An 18,275-nucleotide genomic window follows, 5' to 3' on the forward strand; every position below is an offset into this window, starting at 1 on the left:
AAAGAAAATATCATCATCGCTAGCTTCAGGTCATAAACTAGATAATTAACTTTATGAGTTTTCAATTGTCTTGATGCATATGCAATTACCTTTCCATGTTACTTCAAAACACAACCCAATCCCTTCTTTGAGGCATCATTATAAACCTTAAATCCATTTATTCCTAAAGGAAGTGTTAGTACCGTAGCAATAGTAAGCCTTTTCTTCCATTCCTGAAAGCTTTGTTTACATTTCTTAACCATTCTTATTTCACTTCCTTCCCTATTAATTGATTCAAAGGTGTCGATGTGGTTGAAAATCCCTCGATAAACCTTCTACAGTATCATACTAATATAAGAAAACTATAAAATTCCATGATATTTTCTGGTCTTTCCCACTTCAATACTATTTCAACCTTTTAGGATCCATAAATATCCCTTCTGAAGAGATAACATGGCTTAAGAATACCAATTTTTTTAGCCAAAATCCACATTCAGCATCATTGAATATAACGGGATTGCTTGGACCTCCATAATAATAGTCTTATATGGTTAGACCCACATCTTTAAAACCTTTCTTTCCCTATTTAGTAATGTGTTTGGATGTCAAGAAAGTGAAGGAAAAAGTGATGTTTTTTTTCCTTGTCAATGAAGAGTTGAGTTTTGAGCATGGAAAGGGAAAAAAAGGGAATAAAAGAGAATGTGTTATATAGTAATGGTTGGCTATATATATATGTGTGTGTGTGTGTGTGTGTGTGTGTGTGTGTGTGTGTGTGTGTGTGGGTATTATTGTCTTATGATTTAGAGGTTGTGAGATGGATTACAATAAGATTTGAAATAGGGGTTGATTTCATTACAATTTAAGACATAAAGAGAACTGATATAAGCAATTTAGGCTTTAGAGGCATGTCTTATTCAGGATTGAGAAGACTAATCTGACTTTGGTAAAAGGAAATACATTGACTTCTTTTTAGGTAGACCTTTTATCCCTATGAGGGGTAAAAAGAGACATTTTAGTTAGTTTAAGAAGAAGAGTTAAGATGTTGGTCAGGGAAGGTTAGTAGTTGGGTCTTTGCAGAATATAAGTAAAGGGTCGACTGAGGGACAATCAAATCCTAAGGGTAGTTTTGTTGGAAGGACTTCAGAACAAAAGACTATTACTTATCCTCATTATGTTTGATGTGAGAAGAGGCATCTAGGAGATTGTTCTACATCGCTAAGTTGGTGCTATATTTGTAGACAAGAGGGACATAAGTGGCAAGACTATCTGTATTTAGGTTGTGGATGTTATTATTGTAGGGGGCAATGACATTTTAAGAATGATTGCCCTTGAAGAACTAAGTATGTTTAAGGACTGAGACAACAATAGTTTGTTACTGTAGATAGACTTGGGAGTCCAACACAAGCAAGGGTTAGTGGTAACAGAGGATGACCTAAAGCTCAGGGGAGTCGAACCTAGGGGAGGGTGTTCCAAATGACTTGGAAGAAGTTATAATCATATTGAACGTTTTAGCATGTACATTATTGTTATATTTTCAACAAGCTTATTGTTTAATTGATCTTAATGCTACATATTTTTTTGTGGCAAGAAAAATTAAAGGTAAACTAAAAGTACAACTAATTAAGCTAGAAAAGAGATTCAAAATTAGTAAACCTTTAGAGGATGTTATGCTTGTGGGTTATATGTATAAAGGTACTAGGATTACTATTGAAGAATACAACATGAAGGTGAATTTATTACCTTTAGAGTTGCATCACTTTGATCTAATCCAAGGAATGGATTGGTTGAGTACTTATAAGGCTTAAATGGATTGTTTTGCTAAAATGGTAATATAGTGATTTTTAGGGAAGAAATGAATGTCATATCAAGTAGTATAATTCCAGATATGACAACCATTTGTTGAGGAAAGGGTTTACGATATAAATTGCTTATGTAATGGATTCTTCTGAAAAGAGTAAGATAGAATTGAGTAACCTTTCTATAGTAAGAGAGATTTCAAATGTGTTTCTAGAAGAGTTGTCTAGATTGGCTCCGAAGAGGGAGGCTGAAGTTTTTATTGATGTACTTACTAATACATCTCTTATAGCGCAATCATCTTATAGAATGACACCTTAGGAGTTGGTTGAATTAAAAATTCAGTTACAATAATTACTAGATAAGTGGTTCATATGCCTAAATAATTATCCTTGGAGAGCTCGAATGTTATTTGTGGAAAAAAAAGGATGGGACCTTTAGATTCTGTATTGAATATAGACAACTGAATAGAGTGACATTGAAGAATAAATATTTATTTCCATGGATAAATGATTTGTTTGATCAACTTTAGAGAGTTAAAGTATTTTTTAACATAGACCTAAGATTATGGTACTATCAATTAAGGATTAAAGAGCAAGATATACCAAAGATTGCATTCAAGACTCATTGCGAATATTATGAGTTCCTAAAAATGCCATTTGGATTGATAAAAGCACCAATAATGTTTATAGATATGATGAATTGAGTCTTTTGACCTTACTTAGATCAGTTTGTAGTAATGTTAATATATGATATTTTGATCTATTCTAGTTCATATATAGAGCATGAACAATATGAAGAAAATGGATTCAATCTTAGCTTTTCAATTACTTTTAACAATCATGGTGGCCATCATTGTTTTTGTCCGGCCAATTATTGTATTCTTTTTTACTAGTAGGGTTGGGTTGAGGCTTTATATACTACTTATTCTAATGCCCTTTTTAGCAAGTTTTTGAAACCATGTTTTAAGTTTATTATTGTTAGGTGGTGAATTTAGTTTTTAATAATGGGTACCTATGTATTACTATCACTAGAAGCACCTAGTGACTTATATTTTGCTTGGGATTCTTACCATTTGTCTCACATTTGTTATTGGCTTAACTTATGCCCATGGCAATTTGTGGTGCTGTGTGAGAGAGAGGCATTATAATTGTTGGATGTAGATATTGGCCATTGAATTGGGACCAAAGATTCTAGATCAACAATGATGGCTTCAATTTTGTTTACTGGTGAGGGAGATGATGACTTGGGTCTTGGTTAAAGCTTTTTGGTTGTTAACCGAGAGAGAAAGATAAAGGGTTGAGTAATTGTGGTTGTCACCAGCTAGTTCAAGAGGGTGGCAGCTGTGTAAGAGAGAGGAGAAAAAAATGGGAAAAAATAAGGGCCAGGGTTTTTTATTTTTTTTCTTTTTGTTATATATATATATATATATTTGTTTTTTTTTATACTATATTGCGCAAAAAAAGGATTTTTTTAGTTATTATTTCAAATATAATGATAATCTTATAAATAAATCATGTTTTTTGTCAATTTTATTTTAGTGCCAACTTTTAAGGATGTAAAGTGTCGGTGATCTTCAAAATTCAAGTTGCAAATTACAATATTCAAAAACTTAAATTACAAAATAAAAAAATAACAACCATAAAATTCTGAAAATAACTTACCCTTTAATAAAAATTGACAACACATATTATGATAACAATAATTTGTTTCCAAAACCTACATGGCTAAAATTTGTCCAGCAAGTCTTCAATATTTTTATATTTTTAATTTTGTCTATTGTATAGGTGTAAAGTATCCACTTTTTCATTAAATCATCATTCTATCAAATCTTTTCATATAAATTAAAAGAATTATATTTTTAATTTGGTATACCTATTTAAACCCACTTGAAATCTTACCTTTCCCATTAACTTATTTAAAGTGTTTGATTAATTTTAACAAAGTTCATAATTTGACATGTAGGAGTTAATAAAAAAAAATTTCATTAAGAGACTAAATTTTATCTATTTTAGAATATGAGGACTAAACAACTCTTAAAAAAGGATTTAAATGAAAGTAAAAAAATAAAATATATGGGCAAAACTAAAATCTGTAAGATCTTAGGGATGAAAATGAAAGTTAGCAAAATATTTCACAATGAGCTGCTGGTTTTCTCTCCTCTTTGATTTTCCCTTTGGTCGCTATCTCTTGATTATTATTATATAAAGCGCGGAACTGTGAGAGAATCCAGAAAGAGGCAGCACAAAAAAGGAAGCTGTGAGAAAGAAAAGGAAAGAATTCTTTATTATTGTCATTGTTATTGTTAGTGTATTATAAAAGTGAAAGCTGCTGGCAAAAGCATCGATGGAAATGGAAGGTTCTAAATCAGAAAATGCTGCAGGCTTGACCTCGAAAGAAACGCTAATTAATCGATACAAGCTGAAGCCCATTTGGCGTTTATTCATGATTGTTAATCTTGGTCTTGGAGGTAGTAAAATCCCTATTCTTGTTCTTTTGGGTTTTGATTTTTTGTTTACAATGTGTTTGTTATATTGACTGCTTTGGGTTTTTCTTTTGTTGAGAAATTGATAGATTCCTAGACAACCTTCTTTTTCTTGTCCATTTTACTGGAGTCCTCAGTGCACTGAGCATTTATTTGGTAATGTTTTGTCTCTTGATGAATATTCATAGCAGTATTTGTGCAAGTAACTATATTTACATGCTGCTGGAAGATACATGGCATCTGAGTGCCTAGATATATGTCAGCTGCTGCATTTTTTTTGAAAAACTTTATGATCAGCTTCTATGTGAGCTTGGTGAAGTTTGTGTTCAATGGTGCATGTTCTATTTTTAGTAGATCAAAGCATCGTTTGAAGACTGTGCAAAATCTGCTGATGAAGTTACTTCGGCTCCCTGGAACCAGGGATGTCATTGTGCATCTAATTTTGAGTTCCAGTCCAGTTGTTTTTTAGGATATTGACATCATGTTGTTAAGTTATTCTCAAATAGTGCTTTCATATATATATATATAAATATTAGCATTTTCCACATCTACTTGGACCAATATGTTGATTGAAATTGAAGAATAATTATGTGGGATCTGATTTATACAATTGGATATTGATGTAGCAACCGTGATGGAATTACTTATCGTGCAAGTTCATTACCATTTAACAATCCTTTATGATCTATGGGTTCTGCAATTAATGTCAGTACTGGCAATATAAAGGCATGAACAATTTGATTAGCTGTCTACTAGAAACAAATGCCAAAGGTGGCCATGTTCTTCTTGCCACTCCTCCAACTGATTCAGAATGGTCCACTAAGATTTAAGTAGGAGCTCACATTTCCTTATTCCTCAACTGTTAATTGAAGGATCGTATCAAACGTTTTTTTCAATGTCATCATTTCTAGGTGTCAGATTAGATTCACCTGGAAATAGGATTGCAGAACGTTCAGGATGAGGATATGGGGGCAGGGGACAGATTTTCCAATAAGCTTTATGTGGTACATAGTGGGTAGACACAATTGGTTCACTGTTTGTAATCGTGGGAACTTATCAGAGCCAATTATTTAAAATTGTGCCAGCGAAACCCTAGAATGCCAATAGGAAAATAAGTAAAATCCTGATGATGCATGCATGTATGTTTTCCATTTCAATTAAGAGAGGTATTTATTTATTTTTGTGAAAGCATTTGTCATCCCATGCCTTCTTTCACCATGTCCTTCATGCATTCTAAGAGTCCAGCTCTTGCACTGTTGTGTTGCTGGAACCAAAATGATCAAATTCAGGATGTTCGTTTATCTATCTGGGTAACTAGGAGTTAAATATGAGATTGAAATTGCAAAATCAAATTTTGTGGATGTTTGCGTGTACATTTTCAGTTTCTGTTATTGTTGATTATTTTATGGTTTAGTTTTTGATGCTTTGGAGCAATGATTCAACTCAAAACTTCGTTCCCTCTTAACTCATGCACTTGCGAATAAAATACTTAATAATACAAGTTTGTAACTGAATTTTGTGGATTTCTTTCAACCACTTGCAGCTTATATGTTTGTCAAGCCAAAAAAGAAAACGACAAGCAAAGAAGCAAACAGAGGTGTGGAAAATGACAAAGTTCCTGTAGAAGCTTTCTTGGAACCTGCAACCACTTCAATTCCTGAGAGACCACCTCCTCCAGTTATTCGGGAGGAAAAGGAGCACATACCTGAAGATCAGCAGCATGACCTTTTTAAGTGGATATTAGAAGAGAAGAGAAAAATCAAACCCAAGGATCGTGAAGAGAAGAAACAAATTGATGAAGAGAAAGCCATTCTTAAACAGTTTATACGCGCAAAGTCCAATCCAAGTCTTTAATTGATACTTTAACATTGGTGTTTGTTGTAAAAAAGATATGAGTGTAGCTTTTTGGGTTGCTCATGAGTTATGAGTTAGAGATTCTGCAATTGGATATGCATTACTCTTACATTCTTCTTCAATGTCTCGGCTAATGAGATAGATATTGCAAATGTAAACACCAAAACTAGGACATTATTTGTACTACTTGTGGCCAATAATTTCCTTCTTTGCCAACTAGTTAAACGAGTAATTGAATTGACAGATGATTTGCAGGACATTATAAGTGGTTAGATCAGTTCTGAAGAGTCTGTACTTAGTTGAAAATTTCACGGTAGGGAGGTCTCATCAGTCATCAGGGCGCAAGGATTTGTTCATTTTGAAATGGTGGCAAAAAACAAATCAGAGATTTGGCTTTGCACCAAGTAGAGGTTAGAAATAGTTGTAAGGCTTGAGGAGACCCCACCATTTAAATTGCTTGGAGTCCAACCACATCCACTCTTTTCTATCCAATCCCAACTCATGCAGATGCTCCCAAACACCACTCTTACCTGGAGCAATCGTTTTAGATTTTCAATATGAGATCATAGCTCTTCTACTTCTGCGTCACTGGTTGATCTCTTGACTCTTCGATACTTGAGCCAACTTGAAAAATCAAGTTTTTGACCTTCAATGCCAGGAGCCATCGAAGTCTCAGGTACTACAGAACTGTAGTTTCTTAACTGAATTTCAAACCTGGCAGTTCCTTTGTTACAGCTGAATATGTTCCACTTTTATTTCTTCCCAGTTCTTGATTTCATGGGTCTTCAGTCATCATCACCACCTTCGCAAATGTCCATAAAGGGTACACGATGACCAATTATTTGTTTTTTTTTTTTTTCCTTTCCTTGTTTTTCTTGGACCGTTAAAATCTTACAGGGCTTGTATTTCATAATCATTCTGTAGTTTCCATGGGCAAAAGGGAGTATGAAACACGCGACAAGGGAGATTTCATTTTGTAATATCGTTTCCTCTCGTACTTTGCAGTTTTATTTTTGTGTATAAAACGTCCAAGTTTTACTTATACAAGTTGTGTGTTGGAGCAGTCCATTAACAACACTCCGCGAAAATCTGATTGTTACACTGCAGGATGCCAAGGGAAATGAAATATCACATACAGGTTTAGCACAATCATTTCCCATTTGCTTTAATTGATCACTTGCACTAAATTCTATTCATCTGTTCATCAGCAACGGGATGGTTATGATTGGTTGCAGGTGTGGAGACAAGGTTAGTAATAGAGAAAGGTATTTGGGATGACACATTTTCCTTGGAAGGAGGTGGCCATGTGCGCATGAAGTTGCAGTTTGTCCTCAGTGAAGCAGACCGCCATCGTATCCGTCTCATGGTGCAGTTACTCTGTTCTCTTCCTTTAATATCTTAACTCTCTTGTGCCCTTCTAGTCCAATTGGATAGTTATTGTTATTAAGCGATCACTAACTTATCTACTGATGGCACGACAAACCAGCAATTCCAGTGTTTCTGTACCCTCAAACTAGAGCAATCCTTAGGAATTTTCTTCATTAGCCCCATGAGACAATTAGTTTTGTATTTCCAAATAGATGGTTGTGTTGATTCTGGTTTTAGTTGACGTGGTAGTGAAGCTTGTCATTGAAATCTTTTTGCGCAAAATGTACTTTATTGGAGTAGTTAAATAGCCTTATTGCTTTCAAGCCTTTTGTTTTCATTCTTGGGAGTTAGAAGAAGCATAAAGTATCTCTTCTGTCTTCTTGTCATGTTTAAATCTTGTTTGCAGAGAGAGTTGGCATTGAAAAAGAAACATGATGAGCTTCTCAGCAGTGAACCTAGATGTCCAGAATATGCTACTGCTGTTGATAGTTGGGTTGCATCATCTTCATGGCCCAAACATGAGGTCTCAGGTTTGATCTTGCTTAAATGAAATAAATTAGAAAATGTTTAAACAGAAATTTGAAAGAAAAAGGAACAAATAGTAATATCAAACTCCCCTGTCTGAAAGGCTTTTTTCTTGATTTTCTGAATGCTCCACCTTCTCAAGATTCAAGAAAAAGAGTTTTTCAAAGTGAAGTGATGGCTACTCAAGTTAGTCTGATAGCGACTCCTCCCTCTTTTTCCAAGAGTGGAAAATCTTGTCTGGACAACAAAGAAGGAACAAATTGTGTTCTGAAGCAAACAAGTCCAGTTAAGGATCCCTGAACATTGCTTGTGAATGTTGTTTCTTCCATTGAAAAACAAAGCATTTGATAATTACCTCAAGATCTTCTCACAACATTTGACCTGTTTTAGAATGATCCAGATAAACATGAAGGCTCTCCATCCACTGCTCCTGTCTCACAAGGATTTGGAGCCAATCTAAATGAAGAAAGCCACAAGAGCTTAGGAAAGAAGAGAGGAACGGAGCCTCCTCCCATTGATGTTCCCCTTAAAATCATTCGCTCAAAAGAAGCTCTGTATTTTGGAAGCTCAGAACCAAAAGTGACTGCAAGTGATAAGATTCCTGTGAAACTAAAAGGACATGGGGATAGTGTCCTGGGGAAGCAAAACCCAGTGAACAAAACTCCTAGCAATGTATGGAACATGATAACTGCATTTGAAAGTAGTCTAAATCAGGTGTGTTTGGTTTGTTGTTTTAAAATTCTGCGTGTTAGAACCAGCAAATTCATACTTTTCTAAAATGTTGATCAACAAAACTTGTGGTGATGCAGGATGTGAAACCAAAAGAAACACCGCCACCAATAAAATCTGCATCGAGCAGGTTGGAAATGGAATTTTCTCCAAAATGTTTTTGGTCAGATGAAGTTAGAACAGAAAAGAATATACCAGAACAATCACTTCCAGGAAAGGATAGAAGTCCTTATCTTATAGAAGATATGCAAGGAGCCTCAAAGAATATCAGAGAAGGAGAAGAGCATGTTGGTTTTGTTCGAGCACCTACTGTGGCTACTTCATCTCAGGGTACAGGGAAGTCGGAGGAAGAGTTAAGTGATGCAAGTTTTCGAAATAAAGGATCAAATGTAGTTTTGAAGAATAAACTCCAACTTATGGATAAAGCTGACATAGGAAAAGAGAAAACATCTGATGTTTTGTTGAGAGCTTTGGTAGGTGACAAAGCTTCTAATTCAGGAAGAATGCTTAATGAGTATTTGGGTAAACACCCATATTGTAAATTGTTAGCCGGGAAAAAAAATTCAGGTGGCAATTTGCTCATAACTAAAAGTGGAAAAGGAACTCACTCAAAAGATTTGGAAAGAATCAGCATTCAAGAAGGTTCAGGAGATGCGCATTACTCTTCAGAATGCTATGGTGCTTGGATATTCCCATATGAAAGACGGCGGTTGTGTATCACAACTGCAGGAACCCAACTATTGAATCTAATGGGAAGTTTCTGGGATGACACGAAAGCGCAACCAGAAAAGATGAGTTCTTCTGTAGCAGAAAACATGGAAGAGGTATTTATTTTCTTCAATGGATAACTTTTACAATGGCTGAACATTATTCAGCAAAAGTCTCATTTTCTTTGCAAAACATCTGTTGAAGTATGTTTGCTCATAACTCGAGCCACGTTATGAGGTTATGAGCAATAGAAGTCGTACTAACACAACCATGAATGTCGCATTATGATATCGCTACCTGGTTTGACTTGAGCACCTTACAGAGGTGATATACACCAATCTCAATAATATATATATAGTAACTCTTGCAGATTCAGTAGCATGTACATGCAATGCATCACTGAAGGTGAGTGCTAACTTCATTACTTATTCCTTCCATATAGAATGAGTAATGAGTTTGTTTGTTAAATATGAAGTTATCAAATTCCAAACGAAAGCAACCCAATTCAGCTGAGTTGGAATGATGCACATATTCATGGTTGTCTGACCATATATGGCTGAATGACTTTCCTTATGATTTTTCAGAAATCCAATTCAATAATCTAATGATTTCTTTGCCTATTATATCCAGCTTAGTGTTCATGGTGGCACTGGTATCATGTCCAAAGAACACGAGAAGACCTCTCAAAGACAGAAAAAGTCAAAACTTCAGGGTTCAATTGATGCTGAAACTACTGGAGGACCAGTTGGGCAGGTTTCTTCCTTTTCCCTTTCTCCAAACCATGCTTTTGTTTTGATAATTACTTGGAGCTATCTTTAGAAGGATTCATTAATGGACAAAAATCTATTCTACACCAATTACTATATTAATTTTTGAGCAGACCAACAATCATTTTGTGTATTCATCTGATCCACGTCTCCTACCATGAGTGTCTAATGAGAAACATAATGAAGAAACTGGAAGGAAGCAGATCTTTTAACAATGTTCCCGAGAACAACTCTTTTTGAGACAAAAAAAATAATCATTCAAGTCACTAGAACCCACAGTTTTTAAATGTAATAATTACCTTCTTGAATATGTCTATGTCCATAGAAACAGTGTCAAACAACTTCCTTTGTCAGTAACTTTCTTAGATATCCTGTTGAGGATGTGCTGCCTCAGCATCAAAAGATCCAAAAGTAAGGAAACATTAATTTGCTATGATGAAGGAGTGCTATTGATTTTGCATTAAATCCATATGAACTGTCAACAGAGACAGATAGAATGTAGTCATTAGAATAATGTACTCTCCTTACTATCTTCTCCTCACTAGAATGGGAAAAAAGAGCTGGAGAGCTCAGTTGTAAATGTCGTTTTTACTCAGGTGATGAGAGGTGTAATCATGGTTGGGTTTGCTACGCTTGTTCTCCTTACCAGACAGAAAACCAGGTAGCAGGTACCTATGTCATCTCTCCTTTGATGTAGAAGGATGCTGCATACTCTTCACATTTATCAACACATCAAACATTTTCTTGTCAACTTGTTAAGTTGCACTCTTGGGATTTTTCAGATAGATATATATGCTAGATGATTGGTGCTGTCGAAGCGGTCAGCTTATAGAAAGTACAGGAACTATTTGTATCCACAAATTGCTTTCAAATTATCTGGATTTTTCTGTAAGGATATGTTGGTGCTCCTATATTTTTAATGAATCCCTGGGCTTATCAAGAAAAACAAGCTTGCTTATAAATGAGTTCCATAAGATCCGGATGAACAATTTTTTGATATTGTTTAGTAGTTTCCAATTGTTTTAGTTCTTACATGCTTTCTTTTGAAGCAAAACAGTTAAAAGCACATAAGTGTTTGATAAGAATTTTAATGTGTTGTTGCTACTTAGCTTTTGGATGTGAAAGTTTACTTCATTTTTTTTTTAAAAAAAATAACTATGAAACCTATTGACTGGTCTATTTAGAGATCAGGTCAAGTGTAAGACCCTTGAACTACCAAATTCAAGCAAGCCTGTAGTGTCTGCAAAGAGAAGACAAGACAGTCAATAATACACACACACATACATGGTATCATTTTTGAATAGCCTATAAGGTTTGATAAACACAACAAATAGAGAAATAATTTGCAATGGATTAAAAATCATTTGAGAAGAAATCTACATGCATCAAGTGGATTTTATTGATTTAAAAACTCTAAATGCGGCTTGTCAAAGGGAAATTATTATTGATGAGCACACTTTGAATTTTTATAACTAGGTTGTTTAGAATTTTAAACGGGCAAATCCAGAAGAATGAAGGTAACAGGTTGAGTGAAGCAGTGAAAGTAAGAGAGATCATCAAACCAATTATCATTCTACATGTTGGCTGATTTGTTTAGATCACTAAATGAACATTGCAACAATGATAATAAGACTTGAATAATAGAACATATTAAAACATGCACCATCACGTGATGATTTTGTTAGAATAAACCAATTAATACATGTGTTTGCTGTTAATATATATGTTTAGGATCTAGATAGGTTTAGGATTATGATTTAGGGTTAGGGTTAGAGTGAGGTTTTGATTTTAGACCTAGGTTTGGAGTTTAGGTTTGTGTTAGGGTTTTGGGTTTTGGGTTTTGGTTTTCGAGTGTAGATATTAGAATTAGGTGTTAAGGTTGTGGTTTTAATTTGGATTTTGAGTTTGTTTTTGGGGTTGGGGATTTACTAAGATTTAGGGTTTGCTTAGTGTTCTGAGTTTAGTTAAGGTTTTGGTTTTGAATTTGGGTTGCTCCAATTAATTTCAAGGGCTACAGCCCAATGTTTAAGTTAATGGGTTGTGCTATTAGAAACAACACAATTATAAATCTTTGTGATTTTTTTAAATATTTTTTTAGATTATACTAGTTTGCCAAATATTTTAGCATGTGTTAGTTTTCAAAAACAAATCTCCCCTATATTTTACAATAATAATGATTCACTGGGAAAACATAAAAGAATGTGATTATCGGAGTGATAAACATTAACAAGTCAAATACAATTAACCTGTATATAAGTGTTATTGAGAGTCCAGCTCTTTAATAACATTTAGGGATACGTGATGATACACAATAGCATAGCTATTAGATTCGGTTCAAATTTGGTTCAATTTAAAATTTTAGTTATGAGTTTGTCGAGTTAACACATATCGATTCTAAAATGCATTGTTCCAATTTTTGCAAACATCTTTTGTATAAAATAAAATTTTAAATTTGAAATAATATCATTTAAGACAAAAATCTTAAAAAATCTCTTCAAGTTGACATGACTGGATTTCACAGGTCAACTTCCAAAACAATTGATTTGTTGGGTTATCTCAAGTTTGAACGAGTCAACTTTCAAAATGATTCAAAAGGAAATTCAATCTAGAGTACTAGGGCTATAGGTCACCAAGTCGACATATAGAGTCGAGTTTAATCTACACACACACACACACGTGTGTGTGTGAAGGAAAAGGAATGAAACAAACACTAGAAATTATTAGCGAAGAAATTTAAAAACTTCTTCTTATATATGATTCTCCTCTATGTCTAACTTTGGCCTGCCCATGACTAAGTTTAATAATCGATAGGACACGTTGTAAGAAGATCCACCTCTCAACAGTCAAACCACACCACTCCTTGTACTGAATTTGTCTCTTCCCATGGACAACAATGTCTTCCTATCCACGCATGCTGGTAAGTGTTATTTTTTTCTTTTTGTCTAATAGAGCTTACCATGGGAAGATTTTTGATTTTAGGTTAATTTTGATTGTTTAGCTTTTATTGGGTTGTTTGAGGCTATTAATATGTTTATCGAGATATTAATTATGTTTTTTGAAGTATTTTGGATCAAAATGAGTTTTTTAGCAAAAACAAAGCCTTGATTTTTAGGTGACCTTTTGTTTGTTGAATTCTACAAATAGCAGACAACACGTCGTCTATTATTCACCCCTTGAAGAAATAAAAAAAAATAAAACTAGGTTTTTTTTAATATGTCAAATTGAATTTGTTTTAAAAAAGTTATTTTGAATTTGTCTTCATAATGTATTTTTTTTAGATTAATTTGTTCAAATTTGATTTTTTTTTCATGATTGTCATGGTCTCATGACCCAGGTCGAGGGTTAGTATATTGACATACGTTGACTTGAGCCACTTCATTATGTTACCATGTCAATACTTGTTTTTTTTTTAAGTTATTTTTTAGAAAAAAAATTTTGTTCTTTAAATTTGCTTTCTTCTAGTTTCATCTTTTTTAGCTTTTTTTAAAAAAATATTATCTTGTTTTTTATCTTATCATTAGATAAGAAATAAATTTTAAAAAAATTAATTAGATTCCATAACCTTTATAAGCTTGGTAAGTTAGGCCATGAAGTTTAGGTCATTCAAAATATATTATTGTTCAATTGTTTAAAAAAATGATGTGACACTATATTTTTTTTAAGCATTTGGTTTATTTTGAATTGATTTTCATGTTATGTTTTGTTTTGGTTTTTGAATGATTAATTTGTTTTGATTTGCTTTTTATATGAGTTTTTATCATCTTGATTTCTTTTTAAATCTAAACCACACTAAGTTTAATAACACTATCAAAACAATTCTCATAATCTTCACTTTTTTATATTAAAAAAAAATATTCTGACACTTAGTGAAGCGCAGGTCAATGGACTAGTAAAAACTAAAGGGTGTGGAAAATGTTTTGTAGCACAAGAGAGAAAACAATGTAGATTGTAATAGCGTTCTACAATGTTTTCTTTAAAAAACTATATATTTTGTCCTTTGGCTTTTTTATTTATTCCTTTGATTTTGACTGTTTTTATTTTTTTTCTTTAATGTTGTGTTTATCTGGGATTAAACTTAGTGGTTTGTTTTGATTAGTTAGGTTAGGGGATTGTGTGATATGTCGAGAAAAAAAACTTATTGCTTGGTTTATGGTTGGTTTATAGAGACCAAACAAGATTGTGTTAATTGAAAACAATTGAATTACAAGGACTGAATTTAAAGATTGAAAAAATGTTAAGCCTGCTTTTCTTTTTCTTGCTAACAATGGGGACTAAATTGGATGGGCAATGAAAAATGTTTATCCCAATTTATTTTAATGACTTTTTTATCTAATTTGATTCTTTTAGATTGAATTTATTCAATATTAGACTTACAGGTTTGTTTTGATTGCCTATAAATAAAGGTCCCACAATGTTGAGAAGAGATTCTGGCATGCAGTTAATGCTTGATTTTATCAAATAAAATTCAATTATATTGATCTAAAACAATTAAGATTTTAGATACTAAAGGTTGGCGTGTGCATTGTAGGGAGAGTTGTTGAGCCTTTGAGGCTCGTTCACCCTCCTCTGTCAACCAAATAGGTTATTTCACGTTCTCTTTTGAATCTTCTCAATGAGGGCTACCATATGTGGCAGTGAGTGACGGTGTTGGGGCATAGGTGTTTTGTTGATGATTTTTTGTTTCATCCTCTTTATTTTCTCTCTCCTTCACTCAGTTTTCATGCCTTGATTTGTTAATTTTCTCATATATTAATTTGAGATCCTATTTTTTTATTTGTTATTTTCTTCTTTTATGTTTTTTTTTTAAAAAAATTGAATCACATCCTTTATACTTGCTATTTTTTTTTTTATGAGAAGGCTCTTACTAAAAAACATTGGGCTCACACAACATATACAAATCATTTTCGTGCATAAAAATACTAGCATATATGAGATTAAACACATAAATAACAAAAATGTTCATTTTAAAGGTTTGAAATTGACTTTTAAGGTAAACCAAATCGTCATAAAATTTTGAAATTTCAGATTGGGTCATATGACGCACGTGTAACTCACATGGTGGTCAATTAGCCTTGTTGAACTAATGAGTACATTTAGCTCACGTGACAACTAAATATACTAGCGAAAACAAAACAAAATTAAATTGGAAATATTTAATTGGATTGAAAAAGTAGACTGAATTGATTGTACTAAAAAAAAGTTAAATAGAAACAAAGTTGGATAACAATTTAATTGGTCCCTCAAATATTTTTGCCTTTTAATTACAATCCCTAACTTTTAGATCATGCTAATTTTATTCAATTACAGTTTTAAATCTTGAATTTTCTTTCAATTTAATCCCTAAATTAAATTAATTGATTTTTCTACTAGTTTTAAATTTAGTCCTTTCTTTCCAAAATTATGCAATTTTGACCAATTTTATTTCAAATTATATTTTTATTTTCAATTAAGCTTCTAATTGAGCCAATTTGACCTTAAGATTTGACTACTTGTTACAAATTAGTCATTGGTTCCTAAAATTATGTAGAATTAACCAATTTGACTTTAAAATTCAATTTTCTTCTCCAATTAAGCCTTTAATTAACTTTTAATTTAGCAATTTGTTTCAAATTTACCCTTGGTTCTTTAAGTTCTCTAATCTTAACCAAATTAACCCTTTTCTTCAATTTCCTTCAATTGAGTTCCAAATTACAACCCAAACCATTCCTGAATATTGTTTTAAACTTCTCAAACTCAAACCTTAACCTATTAACTCAATTATTGGTCCAATTTTGCTCAAAACTATATTTGTTTATGTTTTTATCTTTTTTTTTTGTAATTTTCAAATAATTATTTTCAATGATTTGTTTTCTAAATTTTATAAAAAAGAAAAAAAGAAAAAAATATTAAATTAACCGAATTTATTAAAAAAATTATTTTTTTGGATTTTATATTTTTATTATAAAAATAAAAGGGGGAAATTAAGTTATGACAGTGGGGTTACCTCTTTTCAACGCCTACGATACAAAGCCATGAAAAATAGGCTTTGTGTAATAAGTTTGTGAAAAAAATGATATTTATGAAAAAAATTAAAAAACCTCAAAGTTTAGAGGAACTAGGATATTTTAAATTTTGGTCAAATTCAAAGGCGACTTGCCTTATGATTTTTTTAAAAAAACATTGGCTATTTCAGGAGATGACCTAACCCATGGTCATTTCCACAAGTAACATTTTTTATAGAAATTTGTATGCAAAACATTACACAATTTTAATATTACAAGTTAGAAAACCAAATAAATGCTTACCTGCTAGAGATAGGTCTCCTTCTTCCAATTTCCCAACGTGACAATCTTAGTTCATTATTTCCAGCTTGATTTCTTCAATTGCTTGACCTATTGTTCTGATTGTCTATGTATTCTTCATGTTTGAAGAATGTTAGTGTGCTTTTTCTTGTCTATGATTATTTCCACTCTCTATTTCAAGATAGTCTTTACATTCTCTTTTACTGTTTGGGAGAATGTTGATTTTCCCCCTAGGATTTTGCTACACTATTTTTTTTTAATTTCCTAGGAAGTCACAACTTGCCCTTAGTTATCAATGCAATTTTTTCAAGATTAGTCAACGTTGGGGCATTAGGCTCGATCATGGTTCGATTGTTGTATTGGTAGATAGATAGAGGCACGAGACCCACATGTTCCACTTATGTATTAGGGAGATGACACTTATGCTCCAGGAAGTTGCCATATTACTTTGTCATGCAATAGATGAGCAATTGTTATAGGCCCTACATCGTTTAATAAAGAAGAATTATATCCCCATCTACTAAGACGTACGCCTTTACCTAAAGGATATAAATGTGATCATATTAAGTTGAATTGGTTGCAGATCAATTTTGCAACCTCCCCAACTGATGCGATGAAGGTGGTGATGTATTATTATGCTTGAGCATATATAATGCTTATCATTCTACTTTTTTCAACAATTATAGAACTTTCAAGGCATTTGTAACTATAACTAGGGGCCGACCATACTTGCTTATCTTGTCTACCAACTATGTCACACATGCATGAAATAAGGAAAATAAATTGGTAGATGTTTTCTATTTCAATAGGTATAATTTTATAGAATATTTTCAGTGATTTTTTTAAAATAGTAAATAATATTTTTTATTATGAATATGTAGTTTTGGTCATAAGAGAATCTCCATATTGGTTGTCCAGATGTTTGGAGAAACACGATGTTGGATGTGGAGATGAGAAGGCAACTCTCATTAGAGCTTAATAATAATAATTTTTATTAATTTTAATAACATGTTACATATATAAATTAAATGCAAAACTATATTGACTTATCGATTTGTCATATCAGCTGGTATGAGACTAAATCTAGGCATTTTACCCAAAACTCTACCAACATTTATGAGTTTTATCAACTGGTATGTATATGTTGTGCACTCATAATTTGATAGTAGCTGTAAAACCTCCGGGTGAAAAATCATAAATTAACTAGTTTTAGGTAAAATAAAAAACTTCACAACTCTTGATTGGGTTATCAGAAAATTCTAAAAATTTGTGTGGAGCCTTATAATATAATTTATTATCTTGGGTTAAAATTTTATAATTTTTAGAGAAATTATGAAATTTGACGAAAAATCACAAGTCGACTAGTTTTACGTTATTGGACGTAATTTTCAATCCGACTATCGGATTGAGCTGAAATTTTATAAGGAACCTTAAAATATACTGAATAAAATCTGGTTAATATTTTAAGATGAATGGAGCTTGGTAGTGCTAGCAAAAATATAAAGACCGTCAAATAGAGGCAAAAATGCTCATTAAGGGTAGAATAGTGATTTGCCATTGAAAAGAAAACATATAAGCTCTCCTTCTCTTTTATTAACTGCCGAATGGGCAGAAATGAAAAGATGAAAATAAAAACAGAGCATAACGTGAGAGAAAGAGAGAAAAGTAAGGAAACACAATAAGGAAATTGAGAGAATAGCTTTATAAACTTGCAAGTTCAACCTATAAAACACTAAATCAAGTGAAGGAAAGAGGATTTGAGAAGGGGAATTCAACTAACCTTGG

General features: G+C 32.7%; 2 protein-coding genes across 3 annotated transcripts; both read left to right on the forward strand.

Annotated features, from left to right (window-relative positions):
* Window positions 1-3,884: 3,884 nt before the first annotated feature.
* Window positions 3,885-6,331, forward strand: LOC133689861 (uncharacterized). The gene is made up of 2 exons (XM_062109937.1): window positions 3,885-4,243; window positions 5,802-6,331. Exons 1-2 carry the CDS (start codon window positions 4,120-4,122, stop codon window positions 6,110-6,112), a joined length of 435 nt encoding a protein of 144 aa, XP_061965921.1. The 5' UTR covers window positions 3,885-4,119; the 3' UTR covers window positions 6,113-6,331.
* Window positions 6,332-6,470: 139 nt separating this feature from the next.
* LOC133689860 (uncharacterized) lies at window positions 6,471-11,171 on the forward strand. Of its 2 annotated transcripts, XM_062109936.1 has the most exons (12): window positions 6,471-6,788; window positions 6,879-6,935; window positions 7,037-7,088; window positions 7,177-7,250; window positions 7,348-7,478; window positions 7,887-8,010; window positions 8,148-8,290; window positions 8,396-8,719; window positions 8,815-9,558; window positions 10,073-10,195; window positions 10,806-10,877; window positions 10,992-11,171. In XM_062109936.1, exons 1-11 carry the CDS (start codon window positions 6,764-6,766, stop codon window positions 10,872-10,874), a joined length of 1,866 nt encoding a protein of 621 aa, XP_061965920.1. In that variant the 5' UTR covers window positions 6,471-6,763; the 3' UTR covers window positions 10,875-10,877; window positions 10,992-11,171. The 2 variants fall into 2 exon arrangements, with proteins under 2 accessions (XP_061965920.1, XP_061965919.1); XM_062109935.1 differs by having other exon boundaries at window positions 10,806-11,171.
* Window positions 11,172-18,275: the final 7,104 nt, after the last annotated feature.

Source organism: Populus nigra, chromosome 3 (genome assembly GCF_951802175.1).
Source record: "Populus nigra chromosome 3, ddPopNigr1.1, whole genome shotgun sequence".
Lineage (NCBI taxonomy): Eukaryota > Viridiplantae > Streptophyta > Magnoliopsida > Malpighiales > Salicaceae > Populus > Populus nigra.